Here is a 25,054-nt window from a genome sequence, read left to right on the forward strand (position 1 = left end):
GAGAACAGAAAAGTGACCACTGCTCTAGAAACATGTACTTAAGTTTTGTTAAATTCTACTGTAGGATTCTACCATTACAAAGTGTGGTAAGCAGACTAATGACTAATGGCCCCCACAAAGATGTTCACTTCCCAATCCCCAGAACCTGTGAATATGTCATTCTATATGGCAAAAGGGACTTTGCAGACATAATTAAATTGAAGATCTTGAACTGGGAAGATTATCCTGAATTATTCAGGCGGGCCTGATATAATTACAAACCTCCTTCTAAGTAAAAGAGGAAGCAGGAGATGCAGAGTCACATTCAGAGTAAGAGATTAAAAAATAGACACTGCTGGACGTAAAGAGGAAGGAACCATGAGCCAGGGAATGCAGCTGACTTCTAGAAGCTAGAAAAGGCAAGGGAACAGAGTGTCCTGTAGAGCCCCTAGAAGGCTTGCAGCTCTGCTGACACCTTAATTTAAGCCCAGCAAGACCTACTGTGGACTTCTGACCTCCCAAACTGTAAGATAATAAATTTTTGTTGCCTTAAGGTACATATTTGTGGTCACTTGTTATAGCAGCAGCAGGAAACCAATACACAAAGGACTGTACCTGTACAGGGTCATTAGACTTTTATGAAACCTAAGTAGAAATTCCCTTGGTTCATAAATAACAAGCAACTTCATGATTCCAATCTGATGACACAAAACTTTATTGAGGGTAAATCAGACTCTGATTAGTCTGAGCAACTGCTGGTACAATGACAACACTGCTGCAATCCAGAGGTTCAGGCATGTAATAAGCTGACACAAAAATACTACCACTCTATGAAAGCCTATGTGGATCACCAGTTGGCTCCCCTGTATTTCTCTTGGCCATCACAGGCTGTCACAGCCTACAGTGCTTTCTTCTGGTTATCACAAATCCTCAAAAATTAATCTTATTGTTTGGTTGACTCATATTGCTTTTAAGAAAAGTTATCAAGGGTCACTCACAAGACTGATCAGGAGAAAAAGGAAGTTGGCAAAGATGTTATTTATTCATCTCAAGTATTTCCAACTTACTCATTTAATATGCCCTCTGTATTTTAAAAAATAAATTACAAGTCTAAACTCAGTTAGAAGGTTTTAAAAGGGCTTTCTGAATGCCACCCAAATTTAATTTAAAGAATGAGGTAAAATTCCATACTTCTTAAACCACTGCAGGTCTATAGTAATCCCATTTTTATAAAATCCATTCTGTCTATCTGTATATACATACAGAGATGCCCTAACATGTATTAACGGTCATTCGATTTTAATAGTTTTTTGACGAGTGGTAGGATTTTAAGTGATCTTTCAGCTTACTGCTAAAATTTCAGTTTTTTTTTCCTATAACTAGCATGTATTCTTTAAATAATCATTTAAAAAGGCATGTCAAGCACTTCTATCCAATCTGGGAATAGAGGAGGTAAATGAAACACTAGTAAAGGATTTAAGAATTTCAAAAATTCAGTACAAGTAACTGAATCTCAATATTATAAAGTAATGTTTACTACAGATTAATCAGCATATCTTTTGCTATGATTATGATACAGAAAAACCTTCTGGCTATTTCCACTTATAAAACTCAAATTAGTAGTTTTTCCCCCAAAAAAAACAAACATTGTTTTGTTTTAGAGGCATTTTATTTAGACAACTAAAAACAATGAGATGTTCAGAAGCAGTGTACAATGAAAGAGAAATCAAACCAGTTACTTTATCATGTACTCCCTCTTCCTTACAACTGAAGCAAAAAAAAAAAAAGGGCATTCTGCTTTAAGGAAAAAGATCAGAAAAATAAGCCAATATATTTTTCTTCTCCATAATAACATAAACGGCTACAAGAACCCTAATTGTAATAATAGAAATTGGATGTTGGCTTGTATATATTCATTAAAAAGATAACAGGCCACTGTACTATAAGAGGATAACTCCACCTCCCTTTATCTGACACTCCTGAGTTTTCACTTACAGGTAACACCAAGTTAGTAAGTTGTTCCAGCACTGGAGATAATTCATTTTCCTCATTATTTACTGCTGTTTCTGCCTTAAGCAGAGAGTAACTCTGGAAGGCTGATGCTTTTCTCTGCTTGCTCGTTTTAGTCAGTTGTATACTAACTGTGGCATATGATTGACGCTCAGGCCTTAACATCAGGAGCTGAAGGATAGATGCAATCTGAATTCTCTGAAGCAATTTCTTCTATAAGTTAAAAAAAAAAAAAAAAAAGTCGCATTAGTCAACTTAATAAAAGAAAGAAGCAAATCTACATTTCCGTGTAATGAAGGAATAAAAAAGTGTGTGTAAAGCATACTCTGGTAAGGGGAAGAAGAGAACAACTGCACATGCCACTAACAACTAGACTCATGCCATTGAAAAGGCAAAGAAAGAGTTCATGTGTTTTATCCACTAGACTCTCTTACACCATAACTCAACCTCGAAGGGTCCCTTTCTGGCCTAAATTTTCAGACTCCAACTATCTAATAAACCCTGAATTAAAGTCATGTCTTTGAAGGACCTGGTCCTCCCTTTTAGTGATGCAAATCCTAACATTTAGTGCTATTTAAAGCAAAACATTAACCATCAACATTAAGTTTCAGCAAGAAGGTGCTTAGCAATAAAAAATTTAAGGAAAACTCTAATTGGGTAAACACCTTCCCAATCTCCCCCAAAATCATCACACCCAGTTCCTCATGGCAGCAATCTGAATTCTTCCTTACGATACCCCCACTCATCAATCTCACAATTCTAACAAGTCTAAAAGACTCTCAACTGCATCTACCTTTTTCTGTTCTCATTGCAATACCCTTATTAAAAAATACATGATAGGCTGGGCACAGTGGCTCATGCCTGTAATCCCAGCACTTTGGGAGGCCGAGGTGGGCAGATCATGAGGTCAGGAGTTCAAGACCAACATGGTGAAACTCCATCTCCACTAAAAATACAAAAATTAGCCAGGCGTGGTAGTGCACCTGTAATTCCAACTACTCAGGAGGCTTAAGCAGGAGAATCGCTTGAAACCAGAGGCGGAGGCTGCAGTGAGCTGAGATCGTGCCACTGCACTCCAGCCTGGGTGACAGAGCGAGACTCCATCTCAAAACAAAACAAAACCTACAGGATCACTCATCTAGACTACAATGCCCCCTAACTGGTCTATGTTCACTCTTGTTCCCAGGCCAATTCTCTGTACGTGCCACAGCCAAGGCAACTTTTTTTTTTTTTTTGAGACAGTCTCTCTCTGTTACCCAGGCTGGAGTGCAGTGGCACAATCTCCGCTCGCTGCAACTTCCACCTCCTGGGTTCAAGCTATTCTCCTGTTTCAGCCTCCTAAATAGCTGGAATTATAGGTATCCGCCACCATGACCAGCTAGTTTTTGTATTTTTAGGAAAGACAGGGTTTCACCATGTTGGCCAGGCTGGTCTCGACCTCCCAAGGCAATCTTTTAAATTCCTCTTCTTAAAATTCAAAGGTTTCTCATTGCTCTTAGTATAAAATTCTCCATAGTCCTAATACAGCAAATGAGGACCTCAAATGATCTAGCTTCTCCAGCTTCACTCTGCCTTTGCTGTTTAACCAGGAGGCAGGGAGAAGTTCTTTTAGTTCCTCATATGCTATGCTCCTTTTTGGTTCTGAACTTTTAGTTAACATAGTTTTCCTGCTATGAACTTTTCCATCCTGTCCCTACCAATAGCCCCTCTCATGACCTCATGTAAATCACTTCTGCTCATCCTTAGGTCCCAGTTTAAATGTCACTTCTCAAGGAAGCATTTTTAAATCCCCCTTACAATAATTTGTTTGTTTTGGCATGTCTCCTAAGTTAGACTCCAAGCTCTGAAAGAGTAACCACATCGGTCATGTCCATACTACATTTCTGCACATATTACTACTATGCAGTAGGTATTTAAATATTTAGCTTACAAATATATATATATACATGCACAAATAAAGTTTCCATTATTTAAATATGTTCATATTTAATACATTTCTTCTGCCAATGAGTAAAACTTCTGTTACAGTTCAATTTTAAATCCCCTAGGACTCTTACAAAAGTTCTTAGCATTTACCTATCTCCTCTTCTGTTGTCTCTGGAAAACCAATCTTTGGCTTTGCCAGCTCACCACTATCTTCTTCTGTAAAAAGAAAAGCAATGATGATTATATGAATTACACTATTACAAGTAATTTCTAGTGTTCAAAAAGCAAGAAGAGCAAGATAAGACTATTCCAAGAAATCGCTACAAAATATAATAAAAACAACTCATTTTTAAATAATTGTGATTCTAAAATAGTATGTCTTTCTTCGAAATTACTTTAAGGTTCACACTGCAACTACTTAGGGATTAGTAACTAGATATTTTTTATTAAGAACATGTCTACCTTTATTGGTGTGGATCAGTGAGTAATACTATTCAGAGATTAGATACATTTACTTGTCTTCATATTGCCTTCCAGCAAATTTTGAATTAGATATATTCCAGCCACAAAATGTGCTAGTATAAAAATTTAGGAACAGACTAGATTGTACAACAAAATTTATTTTATTTTTTTTGAGACCAAGTCTCATTCTGTCACCCAGGCTGGAGTGCAGTGGCGAGATCTCAGCTCAATGCATGCCTCCTGGGTTCATGCGATTCTCGTGCCTCAGCCTCCTGAGTAGCTGGGATTACAGGCACACGCCACCACACCCAGCTAATTTTTGTATTTTTAGTAGAGATGGGGTTTCACCATGTTGGCCAGGCTGGTCTTGAACTCCTGACCTCGTGATCCGCCCGCCTCAGCCTCCAAAAGTGCTGGGATTACAGGCGTGAGCCACCACACCCAGCCATACAAAAAAAAAAATTTAAACAAACAAAGGAACATGACCCTTTCTCTGGCCAATTCATAATCCTGGGCTTCTCTCTGCTTAAACCATAACATATAATTTAAAATTTATAGAAGACAAAAACCCTGAAATAAAATTAATGATGAAAAATGACACAAAATCATGCATTTTAAAAATGTTATTACTCTGAATAAAAATTCTTACCAGGAAGCACACATTTCCAAAGGCCATACGTCTTTCCTACCACAGTTTGCCATAGTCTCAATGTTCCATCTTCTGAACCACTGGCATAGAGTTCTCCATCAGGACTAAATCTTACACAATGAATAGGACCGAAGTGTCCCTTGTAGGATTCTGAAAAAGAAGAGGGCTATTAGATAATTTTAACTATTAGGTTAAATATTGATATGCTGAAAAAAAAATACTGTGTTACTGGGGAGATGAAAAATTCTTAAGGCAAACATTAAAAACTGTACTTAATTTCTCATCACAAAAGTGGTATATCATTGACCCTTTCTCTGTAAGATTACTCCTTTCCAAATCTAGCACACATTCTAGTTTTGGATTGTCCCGCTAAAAAAGCAATGAGGCTTCATGTTTCATTAAGGATGGAGAAAAAGAGGTAAATGAAAACCCATTAATTCTATAGAAAGTAGATTTAAAGTCTTATCAGTTCAACCTCCAATTTCCACATCTTAAAACTCACTGCGGCCGGGCGCGGTGGCTCACACCTGTAATCCCAGCACTTTGGGAGGCCGAGGCGGGCAGATCACGAGGTAAGGAGATCGAGACCATCCTGGCTAACATGGTGAAACCCCATCTCTACCAAAAATACAAAAAATTAGCCAGGCATGGTGGCGGGCGCCTGTAGTCCCAGCTACTCAGGAGGCTGAGGCAGGAGAATGGCGTGAACCTGGGAGGCGGAGCTTCCAGTGAGCCGAGATCACGCCACTGCACTCCAGCCTGGGGGACAGCAAGACTCCATCTCAAAAACAAAACAAAACAAAACAAAAAAAACACCTCACTGCCTATTTCTCAGGGAACCAATTTTTATTATGACTACAGAGAGCCACCAGGTGGAGCTCTTTTACACACTTTGCCTCTTAATTTCCTACAGTCCACTAATTATTCTGTCACACAGAAAGGCTGAGATACAGGATCAACAATGATCCATAAATATTTTAATCTATGGAACCTAAAAAGAAAATGTACAGATTAGGCACATTGTTATATTCAAGTAGTGCCTTTATGTATGAACCTTTCTCATCTACTTTCTAATGCCTCATCACCTTACTAGTTCTCAAAGTCCTTTACTAGACCAATGTTCCTATTCTGTCTCCCATCTGTGTCCAATCAGAGAACAGAAAAGCTGTAAGAGTACAAAGAACACAAGGTTTTGGAAAGAGAAAGTCTGGGCAGGTCTGGTATTCACTGTGACTTCAGATCTTAGGCAAATAATTCAGTTCTCTCATCTTGAAAAAGAATAAAATATGAAACCAAAAACATTCTAAAACTTTGAAAACTGGCACTAAAGTAACAGAAAAGAGTATCTTATTTATGTTACTTCTATTCAAGCAATAAAAGTTGAACCATAAGCAATTAAAATAGATTCTGCATGGTCCATCACCAAGGTTCCATTTGTGCAACCCAGACGTATCAATGTTCCCCAAGAAACAAAACTGTAAAATTGTCTTTTGTTCTTTGGGTGTAATCTAGCAAGCTTTGTTCTTTGATTGGTAAAGCAGGACAGCTAGAAACAGACAAGAACAAGAAGAGACAGCTTATAGATAAAAATATGTATTTATAAAAACTAAATAAATATATTTTTGAACTAAAAGCAAAAACTATTTGGGAAGGCTAAAAGTAGATACTGAGAACCACATGTACCTATGTGAAATACCTGGTCCATCAGATAAATATACATTAACTTCAAATTAATCCACATGCCTTCCCCTTCCCCTTACTAAGGACTGTTATCATGAAAATGAAAACAAAACTCAAACTCCAAAATAGAATAAATAAAAAGTCGATAAAAATAACTCCCCAATTCAGATTCCTAAAGGTGTCCCTGTAATATGCTATACTGGTTTTCCCCCACACACTGTTCTTTATGGAGTCTCAGGGATTCCTAAGTTGGCAACAAGGAAGATGGGCCAAGTAGATGGGGTTACACACCCACAGCATACTTCAGAAAGAATGGATCTCCTTTCATCTGTTTAACATATGACTTTGACATAAGATTCCCCCCTTCCTCCCAGCCAATAAAGCCTAAAACTCACTGTACGGTAATACATTAGGATAATGATGTACTTCAGTTAAAAGGTCAAATTTTTGCATACTTTGTTTACAGATCTAAAAAAAAATCTAACCCAAATGATTAAAACTCCTTTACTTTTTCACTTGTAAGCACCAAGCTTAAGTTAGCTAAAAAATTTGCTTTCAACATGTTATATAAATGAGGTGTTAATTACTGGGACTTAACATATGATAAAGGTAACCACATCACTGTAAGGGGACAACTCACCTAATTCTTCTCCACTATTATAATCATACTTATAAAGTTTAAAATCTTCACCACCTGCAACAAGAAATTCTTTCTCAGGATGAAGAGATGCAGAATTGATGGTTGCAGGAGCTTCAAAGGATTTAATTGGGTCCAAACTGAAAAAAAATTTAAGTAGTATTTACAAATCTTGAATATTGTATAAATAACGAGTTACATTTGAACTGTTCTTAAACTCTGAAACCCAAGGAACAATTAAATACTCATTTACTCAAACATAAACACTGATGTAAAAAAGCTCTGTTAGCCAAAAAAAAAAAAAAAAAAATTCAAACGGGTACTATGCCCAAGTGGAGTTCATCTCAGCAATACAAAGACATTTTGATAGAGGGATACCCAGTTTATGCAGTGGATGTCTTCCCGGAAATGCGTGTGTTCACTAATTAAAACAGTATGAATAATACATTGGGATTTTTGCTCTTAAATAAATTTCACCTGTATTGTTTCAATTTTCTTTCTTTTTTTTTTTTTTTTTTTTTTGAGACGGAGTCTCACTCTGTCGCCCAGGCTGGAGTGCAGTGGCGCGATCTCGGCTCACTGCAAGCTCCGCCTCCTGGGTTTACGCCATTCTCCTCAGCCTCCTGAGTAGCTGGGACTGCAGGCGCCCGCCACCACGCCCGGCTAATTTTTTGTATTTTTAGTAGAGACAGGGTTTCACCGTGGTCTCGATCTCCTGACCTTGTGATCCGCCCGCCTCGGCCTCCCAAAGTGCTGGGATTACAGGCGTGAGCCACCGCGCCCGGCTTGTTTCAATTTTCTACAAGCACATATTATCTTTGTAAATAGAAAAAGTTTTCACAGTAGGTAATTAATATAAAGGATTATTTATATATTATTATTAATTGGTGAGTTAAGCTCCTCAGTAAGATAAACTTTCAATGTCATAAAATATAAACTGCTAAAAACAGTTATTATTATAAGGCAGTAAAAGACTAACAAAATTTGGGGCTGTAGTTATATAATAAAAATCAATGCATAATAACAGCTTCATCTGAAAATTAATTACAGTTTAGACATTAGCTTTTTCAGTTTAACCCTAAAAATCATGAAAGGCCTCCAATACAAAACATGATATCCCAGCTCCTAAATACTTCCCATCATCATATACTTTAAAGCATGATAATTAAAGTTAGTCATGACTTATGCAGGATCACTACATAGCAACTTGCTAGCTCTAATGCTAGAACATTCAATGGGTCAGAAAATTTCTGCCACCAACATGGGATTTGCCTAACTGCAGGAGTGAGTGAAGAGCATTAATATACTAATTGATAGCTCCAGGAAATAGTATTCTATTATCAGTTTATTGTATGTGTATTAACTCCTTGACAGTCTTAATTGCTCTCCTCCAATTTTACTGCCTTTTCTTTCTCCCAGTTTAGTGAAGTTTGACTCTGCAAGTAGCCCTTTAGACACAAGGTTAAGACACTGGTCAAATATCAATCAAAGTGTAATGTGGTATAATCTTTATGGAAATCAATTAAGTGTCATGTACAACTAAGAATTTTAAACTCATTTCTACCCTTTGAACTGACAATTCTACTTACAGGATCCTATCTACTGTAAAGAAACACTCAGAGATGTACCAGATCATTCACCATGATGCTAAAATAGGGAAACTAACCCATAATTTAGTACAACCTATAATGCAATATAGTGTATCAAGTAAAAACGTTTTCAAATGGCTAATATTTTTAAATAAATCAAAATGATACTCATTATGGTCCTAATAATTAAAGAAAAAAACACAAATACTGTACACCCACATATATAACATAGAGAAATGGACTAGCAAAAAATATAACTACCATTAACACTCTTGCACCTATGGTTATAATATTATAGGTACATTTTTTTTCAATTATGTTATATATTCCAGTCTTTCTACAAGAGTATTTACTACATTTACAGTCGCAAAATTCACATCTGTTTAAAAAAATCATTTAGGAATAGAAATAAGATTATTCCTTCCCTAAAATTTTAAGGTGAAAATAAATAGTAGAATCAAGATCACACTGTTTTTTTGTTTGAGAAAGACTCTGCTCTGTTACCCAGGCTAGAATGCAGTGGTGCGACCTCAGCTCACTACAACCTCCACCTCCTGTGCTTAAGCAATTCTCCTGCCTCAGCCTCCCAAATAGCTGGGACTACAGAAAAACATAAATTACATTACCAATCCAGCAGTTTTTGCTTTTTCTTTTTTTTTTTTTTTCTTTTTCAGAGGATGTTTTGCTCTGTCATCCAGACTGGAGTGCAGTGTCAGGATCACAGCACAATGCAGCCTCAACCTCCCAGGCTCCAGCAACTCTCTCACCTCAGCTTCCCAAGCAGCTGGACTATAGGCATGTGCCACCACGACCAGCTAATTTTATTTTTTGTAGAGATGGGGGTCTCACTGTGTTGTCCAGGCTGGTCTCAAGCCATCCTCCCACCTCAGCCTCCTAAAGTGCTGCAATTTATAGGCATTAGCCACCATTCCTGGCCTCTTTACTTTTAAAAAAAAAGTAAATATCTTTCCATTTTTAAGTAGCCAAATTGTCTTTTATTACCTAAAACAGAAAATGAAAGTATTTCTTGGACATACCTTACTGCACTATGAAAAGCAATAGATCGTCCATAAGTTATAACCAAAATCTCTCCCTCAGGAATATATTCCATACTACTAACAGACATATTAAAATTTAGAGATTTTACTTCTGTCATGGTAGCATGATCCCAAAGTCTGCAAAATAAAGATAAAAATATGATGATGTTTACTCATGTCAGAAAAAAGCTTATAAATTCTAATTACATCTGCAGATTAGCCAAAGAAAGAACAATCACAATTACAGAAAAACAACATTCATTCCAAGTCACAATTACAGATGATAAAAAGAAATTCTGGGTTTCTATATACAATGTCAAATTATGCATGACAACAGCTTGTAAGTAAAATCAACTTTAATACCTACATATACTTCCCAATTTGGCAAAACTACATAAGACAAGTTCGAATCTAGTCAATTTCAGCACTGCTATAAATAGTGGTTCTTACACTCTGTTTTTGTGAATCTAGCAATAGCTACACATCTTTCCAAAGAAATATACATCAGGTGTCAGCAAACAAGATTTTTGTATAGAATTTCAGAGGCTTCATGGACCCTCCCTTTAACCTGCCCACAGACCCAGGTTAAGAACACCTGCTTATAAGAGATCAGGATTTAATTTTCTTCTGAATTTTGCTGTCTGTATATACAAGGTGAGCATCCCTTATAGAAAATACTTGCGACCAGAAAGAAGTTGGATTTCAAACTTTTTCGGATTTTGGAATATTTGCATCAGACGCTTACCGATTGAGAATCCCTAACCTGAAAACAGAAAATTCAAAATGCTCTAATGAGCATTTCCTTTAAGCATCAAGTCAGCACTCAAAGTCTCAGATTTCAGAGCGTTTCAAATTTCAGATTTTCAGGTTAGGGATACTTGACCTGTAATAGTAAATAGCTCCAGATAAATGTGACCTGGGTGCAACTTAAATTTTAATGTTCAGAACATTTTTTGCACATAATATTAAATGTATTTAAAATACAAGCTCTAAGGTAAAATATTTTTCAAATTTTAAGTTTGTTTTTTGTTTTTGAGACAGTCTAGCTCTGTCACCCAGTCTAGAGTGCAATGGCGCAATTTCGACTCTCAGCAACCTCTGTCTCCCAGATTCAAGTGATTCTCCTGCCTCAGCCTCCCCAGTAGCTGGGATTACAGGTGTGTGCCAGCACACCTGGTTAAGTTTTGTAATTTTCATAGAGACAGTGTTTTGTCATGTTGGCCAGGCTGGTCTAGTACTCCTGACCTCAAATGATCTATCCACCTCACCTCCCAAAGTGCTGGGATTACAGGCATGAGCCACCATGCCCAGCCTCAAATTGTAAATTATTAAAAAAAAAGTACTTACCGAACAGTTTTGTCATCAGCAGAAAGAATCTGTTTATCCTCACTGCACCACAGAGCTTTTTTTATACCAGAAGTGTGACCACTAATTTCCTTAGGTTCTTGAGATAAAACAATTAAAAGTACATTTGTTAATACATGATTTTTTTAACTGAACAATATTGAAACTATTATATATTTTAAAAAACACACATTTTAAATTAGACTGCAACTTTTCAAAGCCCAGCCCAATTCAAACCTGATATTTATACAGAATACAGTTAGTTTTTCCATACTGGAACATAAATTTACCTGCATGACAGGGACCCAAGGAACTACTATGCTTGCTATATGTAGCTGAGTGAATGCACCACTCACTCCCTCTAGGCTAAATTTCTGCACAACTGATAATATTCAAAAGCATTATTGTATCGCCATGAAATAAAATAATAATTAATGTGGCATAATTTAATAAGAACATGGACCTAGGAACAAGATAGTTGAAACTGATTCTAGTACTATGGCTAACTCTGGGACCTTCATCCAAGCAGCTATTGATAGTAACTAATAGGAAGTAAGAGTTAGAAGGAAAAAGGGAAACAGAAAGTGGGACAGCAATTCCCAAGAATGTTTCTACACTGTGAGGAAAACATTAAAAAAAAAAAAAAAAGGAAGGGAGCTTAAATCTGTAGGAGATTATCCTTTCAAAGGACTTCAAAAAACCCTCACTGCTTTCTCTAGGGGCAAAAGCAGACACTGGAGGCAATGCCATTCAACACTATTTTCACCTTTGGGCATGTTACTTAAGTTTTTAACTTTATTTCCTTATCTGTAAAATGAGATAACAATGGTTACAAATGAGGATAGTGCTTAACAGATAACCTGATACACAGTAAAACCTCACTAAGTTGCTATCATTTCTGCTGCCAGCACAGCGAGAAAGAGCAACTTTCATAAAACAGCTTTGGGAAAGGCAGAGTATGAAAAATGTCCACCCAATCCCTGAACTACCTTGCTTTGACCCAATCCCTGAACTACCTTGCTTTGACCCAATCCCTGAACTACCTTGCTTTGCTGAATGAGTTGACAGATTAAGTGAGGTCAGAGTCCTTTCCTATGCTTTGGCATAAATTTATCAAAAAAGAAAGCAGGAAAAAAAACCCTACATGCAACGGAGAATAAAAAAATCTGTAAATGGGCTTTGTTTCCTCACCTTAAAAATGTTTTCGTAACAAACTACCCTAACACTAAAACGTAAAATACTTTAAAAAGCTCTCAGAAATGGAAGGTATCTCAAGAGAACAACTGCTTAATTTCCAATGCGGTTCTGACTCTTATTACTCTTTTCAATGTTATAGATTTATGACTACATAAATGCCCACATAATAAAATTTCAAAGATACCAAACATATAATAAAACAAAATTATGTTTGTCATGTTTTGGTAGCTAAGTATATATATATGGTGAGGGTAATGATTAAAATATTATAAAATAAAGTATGTAGAGTGGGGATGACACCTATAACTTCTGTAAAATGAGAGAATGCATAAAGGATTTCACCACCAAAATGTTAAAAAGTACACACCATAAAACCGCCTTAACAAAATTTAAAAGCAAATGATAAATTGGAATTCAATAAAGAATCTTTAAAAACCAGTAAGAAAAACATGAACACAACAGATAAATGGGCCACGGGTAGACAGGCAATTATTTCATAAAAAAGGAAATACGTTAAAATGGTATTCAACAGCATTTTAATCTCATTAATTTTCGCATTAATACAACAGAATTATTTTCTTAAATTGACAAAGATAAAGTTAATTATCAGTGTTCACTAGAACATGTTGGGTATAGATACATATATATACCTATACTTTGTTGGAAGACATTTTGGTACTATCTATCAGTGGCTTCCAACAATTCATTTTTTTTTTTTTTCTTTTTGAGAAGGAGTTTCGCTGTTGTCCCCCAGGCTGGAATGCAATGGCACAATCTTGGCTCACTGCAACCACTACCTCCCAGGTTCAAGCGATTCTCCTACCTCACCCTCCTGAGTACCTGGGAATTACAGGCGCCTACTACCATGCCCATGCCCAGCTAATTTTTTGTACTTTTAGTAGAGATGGGGTTTCACCGTGTTGGCCAGGCTGGTATCAAACTCCTGACCTCAGGTGATCCGCTCACCTTGGCCTCCCAAAGTGCTGGGATTACAGGTGTGAGCCACAGCACCCGGCCACCTTCCAGCAATTCTACTTCTCTTTGTCCCACCAATTCTACTTTGCTTAGTTATCTTAAGGAAATCATTATGAAAATATCTGCAACTACAAGGATGTTTAGCATAATACTGCTTTTAACATTTAAAATTTGTAGATAGCCCAAACAGGCCAAAACAGGAAACTAGTTAATTCACTTATGATATATCCACAGGATGGAAAACCAGAAAGTCATTACAAAGAGTTCACAGACTATTTAGTGACATGAAAAAACTGTAATTGCAGATTTTTAAAAATTCTTTCAAATAGCTAATATATTTACATGGTTCAAAAATCTAAGCAATATGTGCACACAACTGAGAATTCCCACCATCACCACCTTCTATAAATAACCACTCTTTCTTACCAAAAAATAGTAACACTGTTCTACAGTGTTTTAAAACTTAATATAATGATAAAATTTTTTGCCATAATAAATTTTCAATTTGGGAGGTTATACAATAGCAACGTGGCAGATAAACTGTTTTTTTTTTTTTAAACTGCAGGATAAAAAAGACCGAAAGTTTATAAAGCAAAAACGGGTGAATTATGTTTTAATTTTCTTCTTTGTGACTAATTTTTTTTTTTTTGAGACAGCATTTCACTCTTGTTGCCCAGGCTGGAGTGCAGTGGCGTGATCTTGGCTCATTGCAACCTCTACCTCCCGGGTTCAAGCAATTCTCCTGCCTCAGCCTCCTGAGTAGCTGGGATTACAAGCGCCCACCACCACACCTGGCTAATTTTTGTATTTTTAGTAGAGACGGGGTTTTGACAAATTGGCCAGGCTGGTCTCAAACTCCTGAACTCAAGTGATCCACCTGCCTCAGCCTCCCAAAGTGCTGGGATTACAGGCGTGTGCCACCGTGCCCGGTCATGACTATCTTTATTTTCCAAATTTGAGTACTGAGCATGAAATCCTTTAATCAGTTATTTAAATTTAAAAAAAGTAAAACTACAAGCTGATGTTTAAATTATGCTTACCGGCTTCGGGTTTGTTCAAGTCATATATGCGTAACAGTTTATCCTGTCCCCCGGTTAACAAATAATTACTATCCTGAAAACACAAAATGTGAATAGGTTAACCATTTTAATAGTTATTTCTCTTTCAAACTTCAACACCAAATAAAATCAAAATCTAGCTCACAGACATCACGAAGAGATGCAAGACATAACCAATTACTTCTGAGAAGATACTGTGGAACAGCTGCCCTCTCATAACTACCAAGCCTTGTGAGCTTTCCAGTTCAAAAGCGTTACATTACGCTACATATACATGAACTCTCCCATTCTCCCCTGATCCTACTCCTCTCCCTTGTGAGAGGCCCTTTTCTGATTATCTGAAATTTATCTTCTCACTTCTATTAGTAGGTGAGAAAGGTTACTTGAGCTTTTCAGATGTTTTTTGCTTGTTGAAGGACTGGTACTTGTTCCACGGTATCTTAAAAGCTTGACAGGATTAACCATGAAACAAATTCATAGAGCTTAATATACAATCAAATTAAATATGAACCAAGACATAACAAATATTCCACACAAAATATATCAAATATACACACCAATCAAATATAAAAGCATTGTCACACTATATAATAGCAACTTAACTTGCTAAAATAAATTCAATTTTCTGATACCTGCGTGAAATCCACAGTCTTGACAATGTGTTTATGAGCCAGGGTCATCAATTCATCTCCTGAGACAGCATCCCACACTTTGCTAAAAGTAAAAAAGGAAAAATTAGTACGATAAATATTACCCAATAAATTAAAAGGATAAATACAATTATAATATTGATGAGTACCAAATAAGTTAGATATGTGAAATGTTACATAAATGTATTATAAATCCCCTTTATCTCTAACATGCCTCACAGACTTCATTTGATAAAATATTTAAATAAGCTTAAAGGAAAAGAAATTTCTTTGTAAAAACTTTATAACCAATCTAATTTTCTTTGACAGTGGAAGAGAGATGAACAATTTAAGAAAGATTCATGAACCAACCCATCCTACTTACTTTTATTTTAGTTGATAGCCATAATATCCCTTTAGCAAGACAGTCACACATTTTAACCAATTTTTAGTTTCACCATGCCAATTTTTTCTCTATTCTCCACTCAGATGCACAACAACAATAACAAAAAAAAAAAAAACAGAAATCCTTAAAAATTTTACAGGGGAATGAAAAGCCTTAAATACAGGTTAAATAAAATTGTAAATTAAGATAGTGGAGAGACAATGTCCACTTCATCTCTTCTTCAAAGCTGACTTAAATTTTCAAACTCTAGTACAGTTAACTTCCCCCAACTATCAGCCTTTGATTATATAATGCTAACATTGAGAATGTTAATCTTTACATTGTTTTTTCTGTACTACCCCACCCCAAAATACAAGTTGGTTGTAGGTATACATACATATATATGTGTGTATATTCCAAGCGGGTAATAGTTGAACAATACAAAATTACTCTAAAAGGGTTCCCCGAAATAAAAAAGCTTAAGGAAGGGGGAAAAAAAGTTGATTTTAGATCAGAACAGGTCAGTGAAAAATAAACAAGAAAATTTTGCAGACAGGGAAAAGAATTGCTAAGAGTGAAGAAGCTATGTTCCATAGAGATTTCCATTTTAATGCAACTGATACTTATTTTCGGGAACACAGTGGGCAATGAAATGGTAGAGGGAAAAAAATCAGAGAAAAGCGAGATATATCTTTTCTTTTGTTTATCCAACAAATACATAATATTTTAAATATATATCATTCTATACTTAGTGCTAAGGCACAAATGGGAGACAAAAAATACCCCACAGTAGGTTCTTGCCCTAGTAGAGCTTTAGCTGAGGAGAAAAACATGCATTAAATTACACATTTAAGAAATATAATTAAAAGACATATGTGGCTATAAAAACTCAGAAAAACAGCACTTAGATATTGTCCAGAAAATCTATGTAACAGAGCTAGTCATCGGAAGAAGCAAAGAGAAATATATCAGGGGAAAAACAAGGGAAGGCTATTCTAGATAAACATTAATAGCATCTGCAATGTGGTTAATAAATATGAAAGACCATCTAATAGGAATGCTTATGATACACTACCACAGCTTGCAACATTTAATAATGTGGGTCATACGAGTGGCTCCGAGGTGGGCGGATCACAAGGTCAGGAGATCGAGACCACGGTGAAACCCCGTCTCTACTAAAAATACAAAAAATTAGCCGGGCGCGGTTGTGGGCGCCTGTAGTCCCAGCTACTCGGGAGGCTGAGGCAGGAGAATGGCGTGAACCCGGGAGGCGGAGCTTGCAGTGAGCCGAGATCGCGCCACTGCACTCCAGCCTGGGCTGGGCGACAGAGCGAGACTCCGTCTCAAAAAAAAAAAAAAAAAAAATATGTTCTGAAAGAAATAATGTCAACTATAAGTAGTCTTGCTACTAAACTCCCTAGTATTCATTTCTCTTTGCCCAGGAAACCTACTCCTCTCTCTCTCATTCCAGTGTAACTCTCTGGCCCCAGTCTACTTTCCCAACCTCATTTTATATTGTTTCTCTGAGTCTAGTCACATTAGATTATAAACCATTCCTCAAATAACTTATGTATTTTCTTCCAGGCTCCTATGTTCTTGTTCATATTATTCTCTTAAGTCTGTATTTTACATTCTTAGCTATTAAAGTTCAACTCACCCTTAGGGCTCATTTCAAATGCTATCTTTTCTTTAAACCTATTTATCCTCGACTCTAATAATTAACCATTCCTTTCTGTTCTCCTACAGAACTCCACTTATTACTGTGTTTAAGTTTGCTTTGCTTTTTGTTTACATATATCCTTAATCACAGGCAAATGTATTTCATGGTTGTGATAAGAGTTCACAAGTATTAGAATGACAGAAGGCATCAAAAGTGAAGAAAACAACAAATGTATCTAAAATGACTATTCTAGTTATTCACAAGTCTCAAAAGAAATCTGGGCAATGTCCTTTGATATGCTAATTTCCAGTATATTAAATAATCTCCCATAAACTTAAAACCTCTCTTTTTTCTTTTTGAGACAGGGTCTTGATATATAGTCCAAGCTATATTTGAACTCCTGGCCTCAAGATCTTTCCACTTCAGCCTCCTAAGTAGCTACAGGCTAATGCCAACATGCCAGCTCTAAAATCTTAAGATTCTGCTTAGACTGTGTCTATTCAAAGGTGAGGAAAGAGTTGGAGTGACCAAAGCAGGAATATTAACCAGAGAGGTAATGTGTCTGCAGTTTTTCCTCCTATTTAGAAATAGTACTAAAATAGACGCATGACACTTTCTGACATGGCATGTACTAACTCTGGCAGATTTCCAACATTCACAGTAAGAGCCCTAAAATGGATCTAATCTAAATGTTTCCTAAGGTATTATTCAATCTCCAGGCAAGAAACTGGCATATATTAGTTGGCCACAGGGCTCAAATCAAGACAGTAAAGCGCTATTAACCATATCCTTTCAGCAGCTAACCCTCCAACATTTATTTTCTTCACATCCCACGAAGTACTTGTCATCTCCTTCAACTACTGATACCTCTTATACCCCATTTTCTTGCAAATAATAATGCTGCCTGATACTTTTCATATCCTCAGAATGAACTTACCATAAGTCTCATAATAGGAGCTGCTTAACTTCCTTATTTAAACCTTCAACAAAACAGGCCAGTTTAAGATTTTTTTAAAAACTGCCTAAATACCTGAACATGTTGACCAAGTCATCTAGGAGATAATACCATTTTTGATTTATCAAGAACCTTATTAAAACTAAAATTAGGTATTTCTATTGGCTTTACAAGAAAGAAAGAGTGATACATTTTCATTACCTATAAATTCCTGGGCCCAGTCCCAGATCTACTTAAGCACTCTCGGGAGCACAGCACAGAATTATCTTTAGTTTGGCACTCTTCCCAAACAGATACAAAGAGGATGGTGTTGTAGGGACACTGTACTCAACACTGGACTCAACTGCCCAAATTACTCCAAGATAACATTCTACACTAGTCCACAGACCTATTCTGCCAAATTTCTCCACTAGAAACAGGACCAAAATCCACTTCTAGATGACCACACCAGAAATGAGTTTTCCAAGAAACATAAGAATGGAGGGGAAAAAAAGATGTTTCTAAAAATGCTTTATACCAACTATGACTAATCAGGTAGGCTGTGGGGAGTAACTTTTTGGAGAGAACACACACACACACACACACCACACGAAAACACGCTCCTACACCCCATAGACAAGACATAGAGGAAATGAGGGATAAATCTCAAGTAGCATTTATTGAGCACCTACTATGTGACAGAGATCATATTGGACTTCAGGGATATATGGTAGAGAAAGAGCTCTCTGTTCCTCCAATAATCTCATGGGTCTTAGTCCCATTTTACAGACACGAAAACTGACGTTTAAGAAACATCCTGCCATGGTGGGCAGATCGCTTGAGCCCAAGAGTTCAAGACCAACCTGGACAACATGGAGAAACCCGTCTCTACAAAAAACACAAAGATTAGCCAAGCACGGTAGTACACGCCTGTGTCACTACTCAGGAAGCTGAGGTTGGAGAACTGCTTGAGACTGGGAGGTAGAGGCTGCAGTGAGCTATGATCACGCCACTGCACTCTAGCCTAGGCACCTAACACCCTGATTAAAAAATAATAATAATAATAACCCTATGATGATCAAACTGGAAATACACAACATAGTTTGCACATGAATGCAAGCCCACCTAGTGCCAATGCTTGTTACCATTTTCCACTCTAACACAGCACCTAAAGCCTTAACTGAGGGGGGAAAAAAAATCACAAAAATCTTCCTACTTGACATTTAAATCCATTCAACCTTCCTTACATGAGGCCAAATGGTTTCAAGGCTTTAGCCATATTAATTTCAAAATAATATGTGATTTTGATCAAGTGCGGGTGGTAATAGTTTACATGGTAGCTATCATTGTTACTTTACATATGTAACACTTTCATAGATGTAATGGACTTCAGGCAATATTCTAAGTATTTGAAACATATTAACTTATTTAATATTCAAAACCAACCTATGAGGTAGGTACCACGACAGAAAAGAAATGGTTAAATAAAGTGCATGAGGCCACTAATTCAAATACAAGTCATCTGGCTCCAGTCTTCATGCTCTTAACACCAGTTGTAAATACAAGACATTGAGACTTGAAATGTTAAAAAAGCATAAAGACAACACTGTTTCAACAAACAAGAGCATACAGTCACGTATCCGCCACCACAATCGATCAGCCTTCATTTTCTCATTCTAAAATTGGTATGTTTAATTTACTTAAAAGGAAGGAGGCAGCACATTTACAATTCCTCCTTAGTGTGAGGTTGTTTAAAAAAAAAAAAAATCAAAGGCCAGCCACAGTGGCTCACACCTGTAATCCCAGCACTTTGGGAGGCCAAAATCACTTGAGGTCAGGAGTTCGAGACCAGCCTGGCCAACATGGCAAAACCCCATCTCTACTAAAAACACAAAAATTAGCCAGGCATGGTGGCGCGCACCTGTAGTCCCAGCCTCTCAGGAAGCTGAGGTGGGAGAATCACTTGAACCTCAGAGGTGGAAGTTGCAGTGAGCCGAAATTGTGCCACTGCACTCCAGCCTGGGCGACAGAGCAAGACTCTGTCTTTAAAAAAAAAAAAAAAAAAATCAACACCACTTGTACTCTCTAGCCTCTTAAATCTAATAAATTTGTGTATGCACAATAGCTCTTGATATTGCCTTCATCAGTTTAAACAATGAAGTGTCAAATTCCTAAGTTACAAATACCAAGTAGGAACTGGAGAAAACAAGATTTTTAATACATGATATATTCCCAAAAAGGCAACGAGGGCCACTGTAGGTCAGTTTAATAACATAATTAACAGCCAAAAGTCAGAACAGGTAAAGTATATTTCTGACAACAATAAGATTAGTATAATTAGATTGTAGGTTTATGGTGTGCAATGGGAGAGGATGATGTTGATGAACTAGGATGAAGCAAACTGTAAAGGGCCAACAATTGAAATGTGTCCTTTAGGTCAGCAATTCTACGACTGCATATCAGGAAAGAAAAGGAGGGAAGAAAAATAAAAAAAACGCCAATGATCAGTATGATCAGTACTCTATCCCTAAAGACCAATCAAACCAGAATTTCTGTACCAGGCACAATAGTTCACCCCCACAACCCCAGCTCTTTGAGAGGCTGATGCATGGAGGCCAACAGTTTAAGACAGCCTGGGCAACATAGCTAGATACTGTCTATATACTAAAAAGTATTTTAAAAATTTTTCAATGTAGTAAAAAGTGTAAATATATATATGCATAGAGAGAGTAAAAAAGTAAAAAAAAAAAAGTTTTAAAAATCCAAATTTCTGGGACACATACCATTTGAATATTTGAAAAGTTCTCCAGATATTCTAATGTATATCAAAGGTCATGAACTACTAAAATGGCAAAGGGAAGACAGCAAGATCATTAGGTAGAGAAGTGACATGATCAAATACATTTTTAGGAAGACAACTGGCAGCAATACGGAATATGAATAGGAGGAAAAGAAACTACTGAAAGTTAAAAATGATCCTCAACTAAGGCAGTGGCAGTTACTACATGGAGGAACATTGTAGTCAGGAGACATCCTGCTGGCACAATCAAAACAGATGATGATAATCTCGATGTAAGGGAAAATCAAGAATGCTTTAGATTTCAACCTTTAAAAACTTAAGAAATGAAGAGCAGTTGAGTTTTGCTTTGTTGTTGTTTTGTCTTTTTGTTTGTTTTTGACACAATGAGTTTTAGTGATGCCTACAGCCAGTTAACAAAAACTGGGATTGAAATAAAAACCTAGGGTCATCACTGTAGGTTATCACTAAGGAGTACACACAGAGCAGCATTCGTAAAGGAGATCAACATTCATTATCTGGAGCGTTTGTTAATGCAGATTCCTGAGTCTCAATCAAAATATAAGGAGTAAGTCATTTAGGCCTCTAAAAATGTTGAGAACCACTGAAGACAAAAGCAGCACACAGGACCACGATGGACCAGGATGGAATTTTGGTGAGATCAAACATCATGCGTTCTATATGGCAGGCAGCGAGTCAGAATTTTATGAATATCTGAGACTGAAGTTTTTGATTATTTCAGGACACAATCTACAGAGAACACCAAAGTTAGCCATCTTGGCTACACTTACGCTGTGAAATCTGCAGCTGCTGTAGCTGCTTTGGTGGCATCCTTATTCAGTGTTGCACCCCAAACAGCACCTTTATGACCCAAAAATGTTCCAATCCAGTCTCCTGTATCTCCCTGGCGTAGCATAGGTTTACCATCTAGAAAATATTTTTTAAAACATGTAATTTATAAGTTTGGATTAAAGTCTAAGATTCAAATGTAAATATACAATGATGTTCAATGACGAAGTGGAAAAATTGTTTCAGCTATTTAACTATCACCACCGATTGAAGTCACTACGGAATGTCCAGTAATAATTAACTGAAGAGCTGAACAGATCATTTTCCCTGAAAAGCATCTGTAATTTGCTGGCAATACTGATCTGCGTCGAAGTAACTTAGATTTTAGTCTTATTTTGGACAAACATTGTAGCCTAAATCTGTTTCCCATTTGAAAAATGAGGCTAATACCACAAAGGAATACCCAGTGAGACAAGAGCGAACATCTTTGTAAGGTATTGCACGGCCTGGCCTAATTTCTCCTTTCCCCAAATCCTTGACAGCTATTTACAGTGTTGTCCCGAGAGTCTAGGCAAGTGCTGTCCAGCTCCTTCAAAAATAGCAATAAAAATAAAATAAGGAGAGAGGTCTTAGTTGGGGGTAATAGTTTCTACATAAGCGTCCGGAGGCCTCTCGGCTCCAGCTGCGGATTCCCTAACACACTCCTTTCTCCACCGGACTAGTGTTGGCCCTCATCTCAGATGTTAATATCGCCCCCTCCCCGCTCACCACACCACAGCTCAGCACTGGAGAGTGCGGGTCCCAATCCCTTTCGGCCCAGTCCCAGCCGTCGGGGACCAGGATTGAGGCCTTGCTCACCTTTGCAAGCGCTGATTAAGAAATACCCATAAGGCGTGATGCCACTGAAGGCCAAATCAACCACGGGACGCGTGTGGCCAGAGCAGGTGAGCGGCGTCTGTCTCATTGCCATGGCGGCGGCGAACCCAGCGACCGGACTGGCGAGCTGAGGGTCGTCGTTGTCTTTTCTCTCTTCTGCTGCAGCGCCTCGGGCTCCTCCAGGCCCCCGCCCTGACACTAGGGCTGGGCTGGGCAACAGGAAAAGAAGGGCAATCCGGTGGCACCGAGGTTAGGAAGGGGTGAGGGAGGGGTCAGGGAGTCTGCTACCAGCAAGCAACAGTCGACGAGGGAGGGAAAGGGAGGGAGGGAGGAAAGTAGGGGATGGGGAGAAGCAGAGAACCGGCCCAGCCACGATTCACACCGTCCACACCGGTATCGGCAGGAAGTGACGACGTAAATGACGCAGAGCACCCGCCGGAAATGACGATTGGCTGGCGGGAGGGCGGGCTCGCTGGGCATAAGTGACTTGAAGAAAGAGCGAGAAGTGCAGAAAGACGCAGGCGCCAGTTCAGTGCCCTGAGGTAACTAACGCTGGCCCATGCCGGCTAAAGGAGGCGCTGTAGGCACCGGGATGGGGTCCCTCGCCCCGAGCTCTAGCGGGTCAGAACGCCTTCCCGATCCGCGGCCGAGTTGAAATCCCTTCCCACTCCCGTAAGCCCAGGGGCCAGCGGCAGCAGTGTACCCGCCGAGCAGCCCTACTGAGGACTGTGCTCGTCCTCAGTATATCTAGACGGACACGAGCCATTCCCAGTGACGGCTCAAACCTGCGAACACTGTCTAGTAACGTTTTTTTGCAATTTGTCTTACTTAAAAACCATATACGGGCTTGGCGTGGTGGTGCCTGTGGTCCCACCTATTTGGAAGGCTGAGGTGGGAGGATACTGGAGCCGGAGAAGTCGAGGCCAGCCACAGTAAGCGGTGGTCGCGCCACTGCACTCCAGCCTGGACGACAGAGCGAGACCCTGTCTTAAAACAAAAAAACAAAAACAAAAAAAAATTCCCCAGCCATCTCTTCTGCTGTGTAAGTTTTCCTATGTTGCTAATGTTTTAGGCGTGGATACTATATAGTTTTAAATGCGATTAAATTCAAATTACTTTTTCCTTGGTGGACTTTGGAGAACTCTAGAGTTGTAGATCCCCAATATTTTTGATTAAATACTCTCATCAATAAAGTGAGCCTGCACTCATTTTTTAAGCGAATGAATGCTGAATTCTATCAAAAACTTTTACACATCTTTTGATATGTATACATATGAGTGATAATTTGCAAATTACATACATGGACAAATTAAAAGAATATTTAAATATAAACTGTGATATTGTCTGCAGCAGGCAGCCCAGTGTGGCTCTGTGAAACAACCAGAGCTGTTAATTGTTCATACTGTTTACTAACCAGGAGAGGCCTTTTCTCTGGGCAAGTTCTTTATTGCTAGAATGTAAGCCCTATACAACAGAGATTTTTGTGTTTACTACTTCATCCCCAAGATCAAAACGTCTTGGCACATACCAATAAATATGTAATCAACATAAATGTCTGTGAATGTTTTCTTCATCTTTTTGCAGCAAACACCGTCTACAAGATTTGCGTCAAACAACGTGAAAACTTGAAATATGTCTCTATTCTTTTTCCTTAGTACTCTCGTCCATTCACTTACAGTAAAGCACTTACTATATACGTTTTTCATTTTATTTTGTTTGACTCCTCCTTTGTGTCAGCCTCTCCCTTTTGTCTCACACATACACACCACTCACACATTTATGAGCTCCTTAATGGCAATGGTTATGGCTTTGTCATTTGTACTCTAGTGCCAGAAAAGTGAATGACATTTAGTGAATGCTCAGCATTACTGTTTACTGATTAAATAGATTGTTGCATTACTGATGGAGGTAAATAAAAGAGCCAGTCAAAACGACACAACTGGTCAGATACTGGTACATGTTCATTTATTGCTGATTGTGTGTAGATAAAAATATAACTGGTAAGTTATGGTACCTACTTGGCTCTAAAGAATGTATTCCTGCTCATTTGGATTCTGAGTTCTGAAAGTATTGTGTATTATAACCAATTGTGTAGGCTTCAAGGTCAATTTAATATTAGAAGACAGGTTAATGTAATTGATATAATTCACAATAGTAAAAGATTAAAGAAGAAAATCGTATCAAAAGATGTGTAAAAAGTTTTTGATAGAATTCAGCATCCTTTCACTTACAAGAACTCTTAGACACTAAAAATAGAAGGGAATTTTTTAACCTGACAGACTATCTGAAACCCCACACCTAATGGTGAAACACAGAAAGCATTCTGTATTAGGTACAAGACAGATGATTGCTACTGCCTCTTCTATACAGCATTGCACTAGGTATTCAGAAAACTTAAAAATGCATAAATGTTCCAAAGAAAGTTGTAAATCTGTGATTAG

The 25,054-nt window shown here is 37.8% G+C and overlaps 1 protein-coding gene across 1 annotated transcript; it reads right to left on the reverse strand.

Moving 5' to 3' along the window:
- Window positions 1–670: 670 nt before the first annotated feature.
- Window positions 671–23,029, reverse strand: STRA (serine/threonine kinase receptor associated protein). The gene is made up of 10 exons (XM_011741313.3): window positions 22,596–23,029; window positions 21,740–21,875; window positions 15,176–15,257; window positions 14,526–14,598; window positions 11,317–11,413; window positions 9,970–10,107; window positions 7,347–7,483; window positions 5,027–5,176; window positions 4,066–4,131; window positions 671–2,202 (listed from the first exon to the last, which is right to left on the reverse strand). Exons 1-10 carry the CDS (start codon window positions 22,705–22,707, stop codon window positions 2,141–2,143), a joined length of 1,053 nt encoding a protein of 350 aa, XP_011739615.1. The 5' UTR covers window positions 22,708–23,029; the 3' UTR covers window positions 671–2,140.
- Between the last annotated feature and the right edge of the window lie 2,025 nt (window positions 23,030–25,054).

Source organism: Macaca nemestrina, chromosome 10 (assembly GCF_043159975.1).
Source record: "Macaca nemestrina isolate mMacNem1 chromosome 10, mMacNem.hap1, whole genome shotgun sequence".
NCBI classification, from domain to species: domain Eukaryota; kingdom Metazoa; phylum Chordata; class Mammalia; order Primates; family Cercopithecidae; genus Macaca; species Macaca nemestrina.

What these genes read in the sequence shown, in the direction of transcription:
- STRA (XM_011741313.3), bottom strand. Translation starts at nt 22,707, where the DNA reads ATGGCAATGAGACAGACGCCGCTCACCTGCTCTGGCCACACGCGTCCC. An exon ending in AGACTGTGGATTTCACGCAG is followed by an intron (nt 14,599 to 15,175) that starts GTATCAGAAAAT and finishes TTGTGTTTTCAG; the next exon opens with GATAGTAATTATTTGTTAAC. An exon ending in GCTGATGACAAAACTGTTCG is followed by an intron (nt 10,108 to 11,316) that starts GTAAGTACTTTT and finishes TTTATTTTGCAG; the next exon opens with ACTTTGGGATCATGCTACCA.